This window comes from Opisthorchis viverrini, assembly GCF_000715545.1.
Source record: "Opisthorchis viverrini unplaced genomic scaffold opera_v5_323, whole genome shotgun sequence".
In the NCBI taxonomy this organism is placed as follows: domain Eukaryota; kingdom Metazoa; phylum Platyhelminthes; class Trematoda; order Opisthorchiida; family Opisthorchiidae; genus Opisthorchis; species Opisthorchis viverrini.
The window spans coordinates 39,438-55,671 of record NW_008751983.1 but is presented as its reverse complement, the minus strand read 5'-3'; the positions used below and the strand labels follow the sequence as shown (position 1 = coordinate 55,671).

Here is a 16,234-nt window from a genome sequence, read left to right as displayed (position 1 = left end):
ACATGTACCAGTCGCACTGCGGAGAAAAACACGTTCCCGCCGTCCGGACTTTCACCAAGGAACTCTCACAGACGATGAGTTCCTTTTTGACTTGCTCCCGTTTTGCATTGTATTTGTTTTTCTACGTGTTGAAACCCTCCACTGTCAATCATACTAAAAACTTTTATTAGTGCATACAGCTTCTGATTTGTGTTATGGCCATCAACAGCGGTGCACTAATAATACTCCGACAGTTTATGTAGTGGACACGAATGACAATTCCGTCAACCACTCGAGTGGAATTCAGGAGACAATGAACTGTGTACATGCGCGTCTACTCACATATGATTTGTGGGGGACTCAAAGCGATAACTCGATGTACTGCTGCCACTGATATCCTCCAAAATGAGGGAAAATAATGTTTTTCCATAAGGCATCCAGTCAAAAATCTTTTGTGGTATGAAACTAGGTTGGGCATATGAACGAGATTTTGGTTTTCTTTTCAGAGATCTGGCCTAATTTTTGATTACATCTTGTTAAACCTGACTGGCCTCACCATAAACTTCTGTTGATCTTCACCAAAATAAAAATATGCGCTATACACAGTTTATTTAGCCTGACGTTTAAACCGGCGGGTAGATCGATCGGGATACACATCAAGGTAGGCTTGAATGCCAGACATGGTTAATCTACCTTGACAACACTAGGCAACGTGTACTGATCCAGCCATGGCCACGTTCAGTTTGTATGTGCGTTTGTCGAATGCGAGCCTCCTATTCGATCGCACAGCGCAACTAACTGCATGTACACGCTGTGTTAACGTGCTGGCATGTTGGTCGATGAAGAAGCTTAAAGTCGAGTAGCTGAGACAAACTGCCCGAAATGCAGGGCGGAGCTGACTTTATATGCTAACTGAAAGCTATTGAAGAAAAAACGTTTTATGGTTTTATAAGACTGCAATAGATCTTCGGAAAAGAGATCTAATGAAGCAAGTGACAACAAGCTGTCCAAATCCCTTAAGAACTTTATGTGCATGGAAGCGGTTGAGTAACCTGTGTTTACTTTAGTCGAATAGTGTACAGAGCACAAATTTGAGGCGAAGTTGCGTACTCGAAGATTGCACACCGTACAAAAAACTGTTCAGGATTTAGCGGTCAGTCCCTGTCGCTTTTATGGGAAAAACTTAAACACATCCGTCTCTCACAGTATTTGGAAGAAAAGTGGTTGTAAACCAGATTACCGCAAAGGAACACCGGAACAGTGACTCAACATCTGTAAAACCTCTAAACTGAGAGAGTAATTCATCTTGCTTGATGGTATTACTTCATAAGGTCTGAACGATTTGTCGCCCTCGTTTACAGCATTCGATCTTATGAGGATGTTGCCCGTGTTAGAAGCACCAACTATGGGACTACCTAGTTAATGAGGCACTTCAGGGATGTGGGCTTTCCGAAAGGCATCAAATCCTGGTGAAAACGAGGCAGACTAATCAACTCCACGCTCTTTCCCATCGCTTCTGAAGAGATCGCTATTCGGTGAACAAATCATGCATGCTGACTTCGGAGAGACATTAAGAATTATGTGTCCACAAACCGTTACTAGAATCGGTGCGGTATTAGTGGAAGATGGGATGAATGTACTGAAACCGATGAACCTTTCTGACTAAATTTAGTTCCCCCATCCAAATAATTGGACTGCATTCAAATTCCTATATGCATCTAGAATGGCATCTAGAACGATATGTTCATAAAGAAAACCATTTTTCGTTGTAAATGCATTATTGCTTTAGGTTGGGCCATTATTCCGGTTGCGAACAGATGACTGTTTCAATTAGGTGAGCTGTTGATAGGCCGACACGCTGTAATGTCGACTTTCGGACACTCGGTCGTAATCACGTGAATGCTGTCATTACGCAACTGGCACAACAGTGGCTAGTGAACTGTTTTTTTTGTATTCAAACCGAAGTCCTAAAATCCTGGTTGGCCACACCAAAGCAAGAAAGCACTGACTTCAGCGTTCGCTTCTCCTAGTGTGTATCCTTCGTCGTGCCGTGATCTAACTTCAAACATCGGATACGCGAGACGGGTGTGCTGACTTTACGCGATCAGCGCACACTGGGTGTAGAATAGAATATCACTCGCAAGCAAACGAACGTTTACACGCTTGGGCGGCGTAACTGTGGACAGTCTTGCATCTTTTTTGTCCCCTATTCTGTGGTGTGGATCAGAGCTGAGAATATGATAAGAGTTTATTCACAATTTATATAAATTAATAAAGATACTTATCCAGATGTCGAGTAACACTGAAACATAATTTTAGTTACAATATATGGAACCTAGGTCCCAAAAGGCATTTCCACTGAGAGGCTATACAAATTGGCACCCGCCATGGGGAAACCTAACAGAAAGATACATCACGATGACAAAGTACGGATGAACAGTCATCTTTACTGGTGGCATCTCCCGTCAATGACGCATTCACTTAGCTACTTGAATAGCATCTGAACCCAGGGGCCCGAACTGGCACCAGGCTTCAAGACCGGTTCCTGCCAACTGAAGGATATAGTAAGACTAGTTAGTAGTATTTATTGTGTTTGGTAACTAACAAGAGAGTTGCAATAACGTTAGTTCATCTCGCGTTCATGGGAGAAATTGATACGCGCAATTATAAGATAGTACCATAAGGTGATTACCGTGCTGGCAATGATGAAAGCTGTTACGAACACCGGTATATCTGTAATGCGTTACTCATAAGGTTGTGAAAACTCCTCAACAGCCCACGACCAGTATATCTGGTATGCATTAATCATGGACGCGAATAACCTTATGTCGAGTCAGCAGGATCCTTCGACGAATTCACTGTGGAAAGTGCGAATAAGGAAACCAATCCCCAACTGATTTCCCAATTTTTTATTCTGTCGACAAGTAAGCTTAATAATTCTTAGATCTACGGATCCCATTATTAATGTAAGTAACTACTGGGTCCATAAAGTTATCGGTTTTCTGCTACATGACTGTATGGTGACATCGACCACAGTACATCACGGCGGCTAGGTAAGAATTTACTTGAGAACACTGAATGATGTGACGGATAAAACCAAATTAGAATAAGACTGCTCCTGGATGGAAGAACAATAACCAGGGTCATGCGGATGCAACGTGGATGAAAGACCGTGGATTCCTTATAATGACAGAATGAGAGATGCAACTTTTGTCTCAGTTAGTACATTAAAAAAAAACTGTGATGAAAATTTGTCCGTAATGGCCCGATTAAAGGAGATATTTATCAGGAAAGAAATGACCCGGATAGCGGACCGTCCCTAATACAGGGGTGTGGTTATGTCCAAATACACGGGATTAATCGATTCATTTCATTCTAATTCAGGACAGTGTGTAGGTTATGACTCGAGTAGTTAGAGGGCGTGTCTCAGCTTACAAGTCAGGTCCGAAGAAACGTGAGATAAAACCTTTCATTATGATTCAACCCTGTAGGCACAGACGCACACAGAGGTGCCTATCAATTCCTGGTCGGCTTATGATAAGTCATGCAAGCAATACTTGATGAGGCCATTTGATAACAAAAGCCTGGGCAAAGACGGTTCACAATGAAGCGTTCATCTTGGTCTCAAAAGACTGCATTACGATGGCACATCCACTCATCAGCAAGTTCACGAGTCTGGACACATAACACGGAACATGAATAAAATTATGGCCACCTGACAACACAACATCCTCTCAAAAGGGGTTTTTCCAGTCTCACGGAACCACGTTTAATATCTCTTATCCGCCTAAATGAGGCCTAGTCAACGGAAATAACAACTACCTAACAAAGCAACCAATCATAGTCTTCGATTGCGGCCAGCTACTGGCCACGAAAACCGGCACTAAACAAATAACTCCTGACACACCGCTACAAAAAACCATCCTAACGGTATCGCCTTGATTGACGACGCATTTGCTCCTGAATTGCCTGGCCCAGTGAACCAACTATCGGTCATCTGTGCTGCCTACTACACCAACATTATCCTCGGAGAAGTATTCCCAATCCTTACAGACACTATATGACCTACCTATGAGAAATTTAGTGCCTCCCACCCCCCAGATGCATGTGGTCATGTTAAAGCGGTCACAAACAGAATGGCCATTATCGCGGAGTGACGGTTTGCGTACCTAAATAACCCACCAGGCTGTAATCCATCCGAGCTTTTCCCACCAGACTGGTCAGACAAGTTGCCTACCCGCCGTCCAGATTGGGTGGCGTGGCAAGCGCGACAATATGGTCAGTAGATTTTGGACTACTCTATAAATCTTATACCAATGACTGCTGCGATGGGCTCAGGCTTTTGGACCATTGGCTTTGTTTGAACACCCTAAGCCTTTTCCTGCTTTGGTTGTGGCCTCTGCTGCTGGGGCGTGCTGAGACTAGTCGCTTCACACATCGGTGAGGACAAAAGAAAACACGTGACGGCTGACGCCTTACGTCATCTCAACTCCCCTTCTGTTTCTTTCGACAAATTGCATGCAACCGATCGTACCTACCGCACCGTGTCCACAGTTAACTGTGAACTTTAAGACAGATCGGCCAACACTCGGCTTACCGAATGTCTGCTGCTGATCTTAACCCCCGCCCTTATGAAGAAGCTAGTTTCGAGTGCTACCCAACCGTGGGCTAAGATTTGCTTGCATCTGACCAGAAACCCTGCGAGATACGGCAAGCGATTGATTCCCGTAGCGCACATCCTGTCATTTCCTATTTGGATTGTCTACCGAAATTTCGTGTATTTGTGCTCTCGACTTACGCCGAGCGAGATTCGTGAGGGCCACTGTGTCAAGCCCGCTCGTAGCGCCTTGGCTCGACATGATAGTCAGCTGTCTCTTTTAATAAAGCCCTAAGGTGAAGGCAGCTTATTTCGGATAGTTTTACCTGAGGACATAGGACTTCTTCGCATTTCCTTTTCTCTAATATTTCCGAAGATTTCTGTTCCTCATGGTCCAGCACTTTTCCCAGACTCTTAGACGACCCGCTACATCTAAAAGTGCTTCCATTTCCTTCTCGTGAAATGCTAAGGTCGGTTTGACGGTAGCTTTCCAGGTTTCCAAACACCAACCCAATAACACCCACGAGAGACCGAAACAACTCAGGAATGTCGTAAGTTTCCTCCTAGTTTCCATTGTGACTAGCTATGGACAACAATGACGAGCTGCTGAAGTAACGTTTGATGTTCCGCAGTGTTAGCCCTTACAGTAAGAATTTATCACCTGAATAAGTGCTTGCTAACACTTTATGTTTAGCGAAACCAGAGTTTCACTCCACCTTGTGAGTCGAAGGCTCAAAGGGAATTATGAATGGCTGAGATTCTTTCTTGGGTGACGATAAACGCTTACTAACACTTTATGTTTAGCGAAACCAGTTTCACTCCACCTCGTGAGTCGAAGGCTCAAAGGGAATTATAAATGGCTGAGATTCTTTCTTGGGTGACAAATAAGAAGTAGTGTTCCAAGTGTTCGCACCAAACACTGTATCTGCTTACCGGGTTCCCAAAAGAAGATCCAACTGATGCTACACGTTATGTCCTTTACACTGAAATTTGTTTAGTCAGGTGTTTATACTGGTGCAGTTCCCGAAACCGAACACACGCGATACACATACCAAGATGACGGTTTACGGTGTTTCAAGTAATATTATACACGTCTCCAATAGGTTACTTGACTGGCTATTTAGATCAGCCAATTCACTTCAGTGCTACCTTATGATACCTTGAAACCATGAGTGCGAGATTCAAAGGGAAAATGAAGCGTTTAAAATCTTTTTGGACCTTTTTTTCAAAGTTTTATGCTGTTTCAAAAACACCTCAAAACAAGTAGTCATGTTTTGCCTTTGAGGAAACGAGTCACAGGTGGACTAGAAACGTGCAGAAAAGCTAAATTGGAGAGACTCCAAGAAACCGGTGTTAATGTTGAGCCGAGTGAAACATCAACGCATATCTGATAGCAAGGTTTGCCATCATATTAAGGGTAAGTTTCGTTGGCAAAATAACAACTGAAATAAAAATGGGCGCCTCATCATAGCAGGAAATCAGATGGGACAACATGGTGAATACAGAGTACTTGAAAATTTAAAGAGTACTAAGATCACAAGTTTGTCATGTATAGGTTCGACAGAAAAATTTCTCGATACTATGCAGATGAGTGCGGTTGTGTTAGGTAGGCATGTGTTTCGACTGCACATGACTTCGACAAATCGGGAACCATCCACGGTTGGCTTGTCCGGAAGCGATCAGATAGCTCCTCAGCGGCCGCCAACTCGAAAACAAGTTAGCCTCATTGGCCGCTATGAGATTAGCTCCACGAAGAGTCATAATACAACCAGTTAACTGTGAGAAGTAGGACAGATGTGCGAATCGGTCAGAAAAACTGCCAAGTACATATGCATATAATAATGATGTAACGTGGGACGAATACGTTGTGCTACATGACCAAACAACCCCGCACATTTCGTAGGAACCCCAAAAGTCTAGTGCAAGTCTATTCAGGTAGTTTTTTAATCCAATGGTAACACAAGCCATATCGTTTACACACACATGCCCGAAAACTGAGGATGTTGATCCATACAGTCAGGTTTTCATGAACCTGAACCTGATTCACGATTCAGCACTCCAGTAAAAGTCCCGACCTCAGGCTAGCAAGGCCCGAGGTTTGTATGTTTTCACCCTCCAACTTGAAGCAGAAAACACACAGTACTAATAATGATAGGTTTAACTGTTCCTTGTGACAAAACATAAATGGGATCATTGGTAGTCATAGCTGTATGTCTGTTAACGAGCCTCAAGTGATTTACGGGAAAAACGAACAACCAGCTCTCACATTGACACCGACTCCTTCGTCCAGTTACACACGCTGACGGGAGTATTGGTGACAACGGACACTGACAGAAAACTTGAACTTTTTATGAAGGTCAGGCATAAATGATACACGAAATGCATTGTATACCACATTTGACGACGTTACGTAACTGCGCGCTGCTGACGAAAAAGTGCCTCAGCAGTTCTGCTCATTGTCTTCTCTCACTCCATTTCATTCAAACGAAATTTTGGCCAGCTTCCTGCTGTTGATTTGGTGTAAGGTCACGACATCCATCATCCAAAAACTGATTAACAAATTTATCCAACAGCGAAATGTGCATTGATGGATCGTTCAGTTATCTGACTTATTTTTCCTTTCATGTTACTTCCGTATCCGGCAGTTCCCTGATAAAGTCTATAATCTGGATCTTGTCCAAGCAAGGAAACGAGTACAAACCGATAATTCAACTAAGGCGTTAGCAAGTGCATGCCTCAGACTTGGGATAAATACCTAACCAGTGTAAGGAAATTAGGATACGGTCAGTTGGCTGCATTAATAACGATGAGCACATCCAAATTCACAGATATTAACTGCATGAACATACCGAACTCACCTCAAAGGGATAAACGTAACCTCGTAAACCCAAATATACAAGTACTTCAGACATGCACAAAGATGTGGATCGCTTTCGCTGAATACCGAAAATCCATCGGCGAATGAGGCGGCAGGTAGTGTAGTAGACTACAGTTCCGATAAGCTCTCCGAAGAGCCTAGGGATGATTCCCTGTTAGAATGAAGTAAAAATCAACCGCACAGCATTAAGATACCATGAAGTTGCAAAAAGTCAAACTACAATAAGGTTAGCTAAACATAAAAATATCGAGGTGAACGATTCATCACTCTGGCAATTTTTGGCTGAAATCCAAAGGACCACCCTCCCCTCCCCCGGGAAAACGGTGAATTCCTCGGACACGCGGGCATGGAAACCTCGCTCAATTCCTTTTCCAGGACAGGCAATGACCGAAGAAAGATTGGTGAAAATCATGCAGTGACGAAACGGCATTCACATGATAACATAAAGTGCACTGAACCTGTCTCTAGACTACAAGCGAAAGGACGGATTTCACGTGTTAGGAGACGGGTAACTTTCTGACAAGTGCCAGGCTGAAGGGAAACTTCAACATGAATGCTGTACATTGCGAGCATACACCAGTCATGGGGACAATTGCCATCATGCCCGTCAACGCACTGGTGAACCAACAGCAACTTCCGATGATTGCCCAAACGTTTATAAAAGCCGGTTGCATTGTTAGTTGTCAACCGACATTTGGCTTGACAGTGAGAAAAAATAGCACGAAGACGATGAAATTCACGGGGCTTAGCGGCAGTCGTTGGCCGCTGGGTCGGTAACTTGGTTCCACTTGATTGTTGTCAAGCCAGAGCAATAAAAGGTTTCCACTCATACGCATGAGCTGCAGAGACAAATAAGAATCTTACCAACCAAGCTTACGATTAGACGTTTTTCCTGTCTTTGAATTAGTGGTGAAGCATTCGGTGCACAATCCGCGGGACGAATCCCATTGGAAATAGTGAGTGGAAACCAGCAAGAGCTAGAGGACGGCAAGCCTAACGTTATTTTTCCGCTTCTTTCAACTGTGAGGCAGTAGGATAATCTCACACCCGCTTTACAAGTGGTTCCATCGTCCGACCAGTATGTCATACCAGTAGCTAGATATACCTTTCGGACAACCTGTTGTCGAAGGGCTCTGAAATATGGTTGGAAAATTTTGAGGCGAACGGTCAACAAGCGTGGCAGATATATCCCACAGTGAGTGTCACTCATGAAGTCCTGCGATAGATAAAAGCCAGGCATGTTACATTCGTTTAAGAGTGCATTTGTTTAGGCTGAAACGGTTTTTGATTTCACAGTGCATTGTTTTGCAGAAACCGGAAAACGATGTTAAAAACCGTACAATATCAACGGACGACGGCCACATTGACATATGACGCAGAGTTCGAGATGACCCGGTGGTTAAGGCGCGAAGTTAATCACCAGAAGGGAGGTGGCTCGAACCCAACCTCGCAGTTTCCACTACTCTTGTTTAGACATCGGTAACCCGGCAATAACTCATCCGTCGTGTTCCATTCCGGTGGCATGGAAGTAGGGCACCGAAAGGGCGTTACGACTAAATGATCATAACGTATTTTGGCACTGCCAGGTCGTGTTGGTTTTGAGAACTAATTACCATAGAGCGCTTTCACGCTGTCTAACTGAAAAATACTCTGAGGGAATTAGCAGAAATAATGTGGAGCCAGTAACTGTATGGTGGAACTTGAAAGGCTGCGCACTGAAGCATTGATGTGCAGCAGAGGAATGTAGGTACCCGTTCATCCATGACCTCTAGTAATTCATTATTTGTTCCGCGTAATTCGTCACACTTGATCAACCCCGACCGAAGGTTTTCCAACCTGAAAGTATCTACCTAAGTGTGGTGGAGGCCAAAAATAAAGTCCAGTCGAGCACAGTTCACGGTAGAAAACTCAATGACTGGCCCGATGATGAGAAGCCTAGGAAGGAAGGGACCCGTTGTTGGCAAAATACACTCATTTTCAAATTAAGCTATGTTAATGAGACTCAACGGGATCACACCTCCATCCACGATATTCTATAACAACATTATGAGTGGCGTGTTGGCGCCAAGTAAATTGTTGTGTTCGTGCGCAACCGATCCCCGCATGGAAATAATAACCACTGCTTTTGACTTGTCGCTAGCATGGTATGAACAGCAGATAAGTCAGACCATTTGAGTAGGTTGTACGTGAATTACATAACCTTCCATTAAATCCGAACTCTGCAAACAATCACCGATACTGCTTCCCTTCAGATATGGACAGAGGGATATATGATCCAGAAGGATAACAATTTTCATAAATGAAACTACTCACGAGGTTGCTGAAAACTCGACCCGTTTCGCCCTGCTTGGAGTTCATCAGGTAGACGCAGTTTCCTAGTTACCGTCAACCTTATGTTCTACCTGAACCCAAATTGGACCGATTGCGACATATATACGTATTTGCAAATCAATTTGGTTTCCGCGAAAGACTCAAGTGAACCTCTCGTTTATGATATTCTTCAACTGAATGTGCTGCACACAGGCCGCCTCATGTTTCACTTGGTACGATATTCGAGATATCACAGTATAGTTTCATAAAAACAACAGGAGACTACTAGGTGTTACGTACGTCAATTAATGAGGTCAGGATATTAATAATAATAATTTTTCGGCTGTGTTCCTCTTTCAATGCCAAACTGCTATGCCACCCGAAGAAAGCGAAAGGGCTGAGATACTTCTAGGTTGGAGCAGTCAAGATGCGGAGGTTGGGTTCAAAACATGGATTTCCCGGTCATTAAGTTCGCGCCTTAACAACCAAGCTACCTGGAGCTTTCGGAAAGCAGTCGGGATATACAGAGTTCAGAGCAGTGTTCTATCCGTAGTTCAACAAGCTACTCATCCGTAAACCCACACTCAAATGATTATTAGCAAAGGAACACCACATGTCAACGTTCTAGGAAGACACTCACCTGAAAAAATCCACTAAAGCCAGTTTCCCGGTAAACTGACCGGACTGCTACAGGAAACCACGAGTACTGCGTTTCACCACCAATCAATGAAGCAACCTGTCGCACCATTACAACTGCCAAGTGGAAGGACACAAGCATAGAAGATTCTCAAATGCGAAAGGATCCCATGGAAATAAAACAGATAGTAAAGCCGATGAATACTGCGCGCTCAAATCCGCTACTAAAGAAATCATTTTTGGGAGAGGGGTCACATTAGTGACAGTTGCAGGCACCAAATTCTGAATGAAACGGGGGATAAAGTCAGAAAAAGATTGCTCAAACAAACAGACGCACGAGAAACATCTAGATATTCAAGGGGACGAAGCATGGGATAGGGATAAAGTATTGGTCCTCAGAAAAAAAATTTAAAAAATTGACAGTTCACCCTCGTAAAACCGCAGAAAGTTATCAAAGGGAGGAGCTAAGAATGAAGGGATGAGAGCCTGTCACTTACGTGCCAAGACAACATCGAAATGTTCATACAGATGCTGACAGGAAAAGCACTGCTGATATCATAGGGTGGCCGTCAAACATATACTACATAAAGGCGTTCGTATATTCCAGTTACCAAGCTCGAGGCTCACGGTGATTTCGCATAAGCTGCCACGTTAATCCGCCTTCTAATTATCTTTCACAATATTGAGAAATGCATACACCACTATATGCCCAATATCCGGGATCTTCATACGTTACGTCAGCAACCCCTCATTCGCTCTGGAGTGAAGACGCAGATAATACAATCGTACAAACATCGTCTTAGTTGAAAGAACGATCAGCGATCTCACCCAAAACAGCGGTCAGCACGGCTGACTAGCTACACTTGGATACCGTTAATTGTCCACTGTTAATCGAATCGAATAGCACAGCTCTCGCTCTTTCACTCTTCGTCCGTGCTCTTATGTGTTCTTGGAATACCATGGTCTCAACCAAATTCGGATTCTCTCCAACTGAATCTACGATTAAGACCGGACTAATTTAACCGATTGCTGCGCAAATTGCTTGATAACTTGAAGAAACCGACATCCATAGCATCGAAGTACTGCCAACAACAAATAATAACGGAGGTGCGCGTTATTTGTCTTCCATCGGACAAACAATCAAACGCCCTACTGTCTCTATAACTGAACAAGATACTGTGTGAGAATCAGTTCAGAAAGCCAGAGTACACATCTACTGATGGTCGGAAGGAATCTCGTTAGAGTGGCCGGTTAGACCTGGTATAGCAATTATGGCCAGATCTGAATCTATTTCCGGGTTAACATTATAGCAGAGGGGTTGCCAAGCCACCAGTCGTGACCTGTCGAAAAGCTTTCAGCAGAATAGGGTGCCTCAAAGAAAATAAACTGCGAAATTTCGAACGCCGTACCAACAGAAACATTAGGCGACCTTTGTGAACACACTGAGTTGAAGAATACCATGAAAGAAAGATCCAATTGGTATTCAATTGAGCCATCCATTAGGGCCATATTAGTATGCAGATGTCTATTTCATCAGAACGAGTTTAATGGTTGCTTCGTTATATATCCGGTCACCCGTTGAGGAGAGAATGAACCTTATCGTGGTAGGATAGTTTTTGTGCCACTGGATTACACTGCAACATGCCCATGCAATCTCCACAGAGACTCTTACCAGACAGTCGGTAGATGGGGATCTGAGAAACACCGCCGCGTAACCCTACATACAGGCGTGATTCGAACAGGGGTGGTAGCTTGCCTCACACACTGAGCCAAAGGCTTTAATTGGGTCAGGACCTAAAGCATACTCCTGCTACGTGTGTGCTGTAGCTGAGCTCAGATGCAACCATGAATTGACTTAACGTTTCATCAGCCCTCGGGTGGTGACACCAGCCAGGTCGCCTTATTCGCCGTGTACAGCACGGTAGATAGGAGAAATCATGCGGATACTGACATTCCCTTCTGAACCCTAAGCAACACAAACTTAATTTCTGACACACAGCTTAGCTAAAACGATTCAAGCATCCTGATCCGTCGTCGTGTCTATTGGAGTCAAGCATCGTCAGTTTACACGAAAAATTTCGTGAGTGAACCAAATTTAGTGAAATCAGCTGCACACGAAACCTTCCTGCAACTGAGTGCAAGCCCGTTTAACGTAAAAGATTCTGTCACATGCTATCGCCATCCCTTACTTCATGCTCACTAAAATTTAGCTTTGAGAATTTTCACAAGATGATGGAAGCATAGAATATGCCCTTGAGCAACTAATGTACGTTTTACATTTCTCCTGCGCGACTGCTAAGTTACAGGGTTAGGAAACAAAAATTCTGTCGCACCATATCGAGCTTGCCAAGAGCTGTGAACAGCCAGCAACCCATCTGTACCAGAAATAAAACCGATCTGTTGCCTGGTGGACAAGTGGGAAAAATACTCAAACAGACAACAAGTGATACGATTAAAATGCACCAGCTATTGGCGCATGTAGAAAGTGGGAAAAACATTGTGAAAATATATAAACTAATACCTGAAGACACATTAACGGGCCAACAAACGATACATTTGGGTTAGGCTCATCATTGTTCCGCTTGATGTGCGTATCAATGTCACCGATACGGTTGTCTCGTCCTCTGAAGGAAGATATGCTAGGATGAGGCCGCTCTTGAAGACGTATTTTCGAAGCAAGCTGTCTATTTGAAAGGCTTTTGATCGGTCTCTAAGACGGAACAACCGTAGTATGATGCACCAGATGAAAGACGAGGAGCGCATTATTCTTGAAACGTAAAGCTCAAACAAAGGTTAAACCACAACTACACCGTATTTGTTGACAAACAGAAGCAAGTAGTAGACTACGACGAAAGCCTTTAGACAGTCACCCCTTCGGAAATATGTATCCGTGCGTATGCACAGAAAGAAAACTAACTCACCAAGGAAGGGCTGTGTCAAAAGAACCTCCCACGCCTTTAGAGACATGGCTTCCGTCAACATGTGCAAGAAAACACGCCATTCGGATTCCTCCATTTGATCCTCGACTCGAAAGGCAGAGTGTCGTTGTTGGATTGTAAGATGTGGTTCGGATGTATCTTCCAAACCCGAGCCGTCTGAATAGGAGGTCACGGATTCCGGAGATCCCAGCCACGTTTCCCATACGACTGATCGACGACTAAACGCTCGATGGAAGATTTCGGAGATGAAATCTATGGAAGCACTGGCAAACACTCCGGTTGAGATGATTTTCCAAACGCCAAACGTCCGAAACGTGTGGTAAACGTATTGGAAAATATTCGGGTAAACATATATCGGGGTGGTCCAGCCAAGCATTGCTAACGGAGAATAGAACCGAACTGGAGCAAGAGGTTCGTAGCCTAACTTAATCAACGTCCATGACAATCTGAAGGGGTTGATCAGCTGACGAAGTAGATACATCTCTAGACTGATAACATCGGACCGCTCGGGAAGTTTACTGGGTCTCAGAATATGATCACTCATGGTACTGAAATAAAAAAACGGAAAAGCACTCATATATTATCCTACTGGGTCTGGAGAAAGTAAAGGAGGAAAATTTGAAGACACCGGGTAATCTGGAGTATGTGGTATTACACAAAACACATAAGCAGATTTTTGTCTCACGACTCTGTCTAAACCCTGTTCAGGGTACCTGAAGCTCTCTGGCATTTTTCACTCCTCTAGTCTTACAACATCTAGCTCTTTAAATGAAGGGTTTACTATTCCCAACGCGAGTTTCCGTGTGCTGCCGGCCCCCAATATTTATGGCGCAGGTATGTCCAATTGCCCGTCAAGGTTAGAGTACTGGATAACTCTCCTACAACAACCGTTAACGGTTTGATATCGGATTGTGAGATCTGTGGGCGCAACCTTGTCCAACGCTTCATCCCTCCTTAATATGGACAGGCTGGTCAACTCGAAGAACCCCCTCCCCACTTCCTTTACAATCCAATCGTACGGTACAGCTCGAATTAACCTCAAGATCGCCTCAGATCACAGTTATTCGCGGTACGGCTTTCTCGGGGGCGAGTCGCTTCACAGATCCAAACCTCACACTCACGGTCGAATAACGAAAGACAGTTGGGGACCAAACGACGCAACTGCCTGAATGGTGAGAATGTGAACCAATCAGGATAAAGCCTTTGTTGCACTGGATTTTCGGCTTAATTCCAATAATCCTTGGATGAAAGTTTCGGGTATTCTGCGATCAACCAATAAGTATAGCTGCCATTTTTTTCATTTTCATAAATAATCAACCATAGCTACCTTGCTCTCCAGCTTGTCGGAATCCCAGTATTCACACAACGGAGTAGATTACTCAGAAGCTACGATGTTTCAAGGGTGGCCACTTAACGGTGTAGAATGCTTATGTATAGTGAATTTTTCATCAAATTATCTATATGCGTCCTTTGTTTAAGTGGCTAACTCTTCAAGGTCATCAGTTATCACTGACTTTGAAAGCTTCGCTTGATGTAATGCGATATCGCTAAATTCGGCAAAAGATGCATCGCTCATAATGGGTGTAATTCGTGGACATAATTCATTGAAATTTATGGAATCGATTTGGCTTTATGGATGCAAAATATACGGCGGGTTCACCCCTGTCGGTAATTTTTCTTATGTGTTTGTCTGGCAGAATATCGGAGGAATATCACTATTTCCACCAACTGATTTTTCGCTCCTGACCGGATACGCCACTCAACGTAAAGTTTACACTACTATGAAAGCTTCCAGTAGTACACATTCATCGAAGAAAAGTGCTAGTTCCCCTTTCTATTGGTTGAGGTGTTCCATAAATAATAGGCCGCGCAGCTCGTCGAGGCACACTCGTCATGGCTTCCTCGTCGCAAGCGGTCGTTGCAACTGTTCCCGTGTCTGCTGAAGGATACACAGTGGACGTCACCTCCTTGTTCGTGAGTCACCTGGGTAGCCGCCTATTCAGCAACGTTCATGAATTGGTGCACTGCATTAAGCAGTTCGTGCGAATATCAGGATCGTACTACAGCGTGCGAAGCTCGAAAGCAAATTCTTCTGGTGAGAAAACGTTCATCAAACACCAATGCCACCGGAAAGGGTTTGCACGTCCTCCAACGAGGAAAAACGACGCCGGTTGCTTGACCACACACAGTGTGAGACAGACTGGGAAACTTCTTTCGGATTACTAAATCTAATATGGTACACAATTACGAGCTGCTTGGTCCCGAAGCGTCTCGGTGGTTTAACCATAACCGTCGACTGCTGCCTGAGAAACTGGAAATCATTCGGCCAATGCTTGAATGCCGCATCCGATTCTTTAACATCCAGTTCTATGTTAGGTCGAAGTTCGGCAAATATCTCACAACCAGCGATATCGGAAATATCCGGGCGCGACACATGTTTGGGCAGAACAATCCAAGTAATTCCAATTAATGCTAAAGATATGTACTTTGTGCAGGTTACATTCTCGACTTGGAGTCACAGTTCAACGGACAGAGACGAGCCCGCTGTTTGAGGGATGGAAGCAATTGAGTGACCCACTTCATATACTCCACCTCAGAGATGCTCGATCTATACAGACGGTTTCCTGATTTTTTACTCATTGACAGCACTTTTTCCACGAACCAACACAAGTATTTTTTGTATCAGTTGCTTATCGTCGATGGCTGCCGTAAAAGTCTCCCTGTGGCCATTGGTTTTCTTTGGCGGGAGCCTGAGGCAGACGCACGAACTTTGCTGCTAACGTTTCTGGAGTTTGTTGATGGCGGTTTTCTCGTCAAGTGCATCATGTCTGACGGTGTGCTTGCCATCGGAAACGCAATTGCCAGTGTATTTCCTTTTGCTAATCATTTATTATG

The 16,234-nt window shown here is 44.0% G+C and overlaps 1 protein-coding gene across 1 annotated transcript; it reads right to left on the bottom strand.

Annotated features, from left to right (window-relative positions):
• Positions 1 to 5,794: 5,794 nt before the first annotated feature.
• Positions 5,795 to 14,325, bottom strand: T265_10020 (hypothetical protein; the record flags this gene model as incomplete). The annotated part of the gene is made up of 4 exons (XM_009176266.1): positions 5,795 to 6,352; positions 7,435 to 7,605; positions 10,405 to 10,517; positions 13,322 to 14,325. 4 exons carry the CDS (start codon positions 13,914 to 13,916, stop codon positions 6,179 to 6,181), a joined length of 1,053 nt encoding a protein of 350 aa, XP_009174530.1.
• Between the last annotated feature and the right edge of the window lie 1,909 nt (positions 14,326 to 16,234).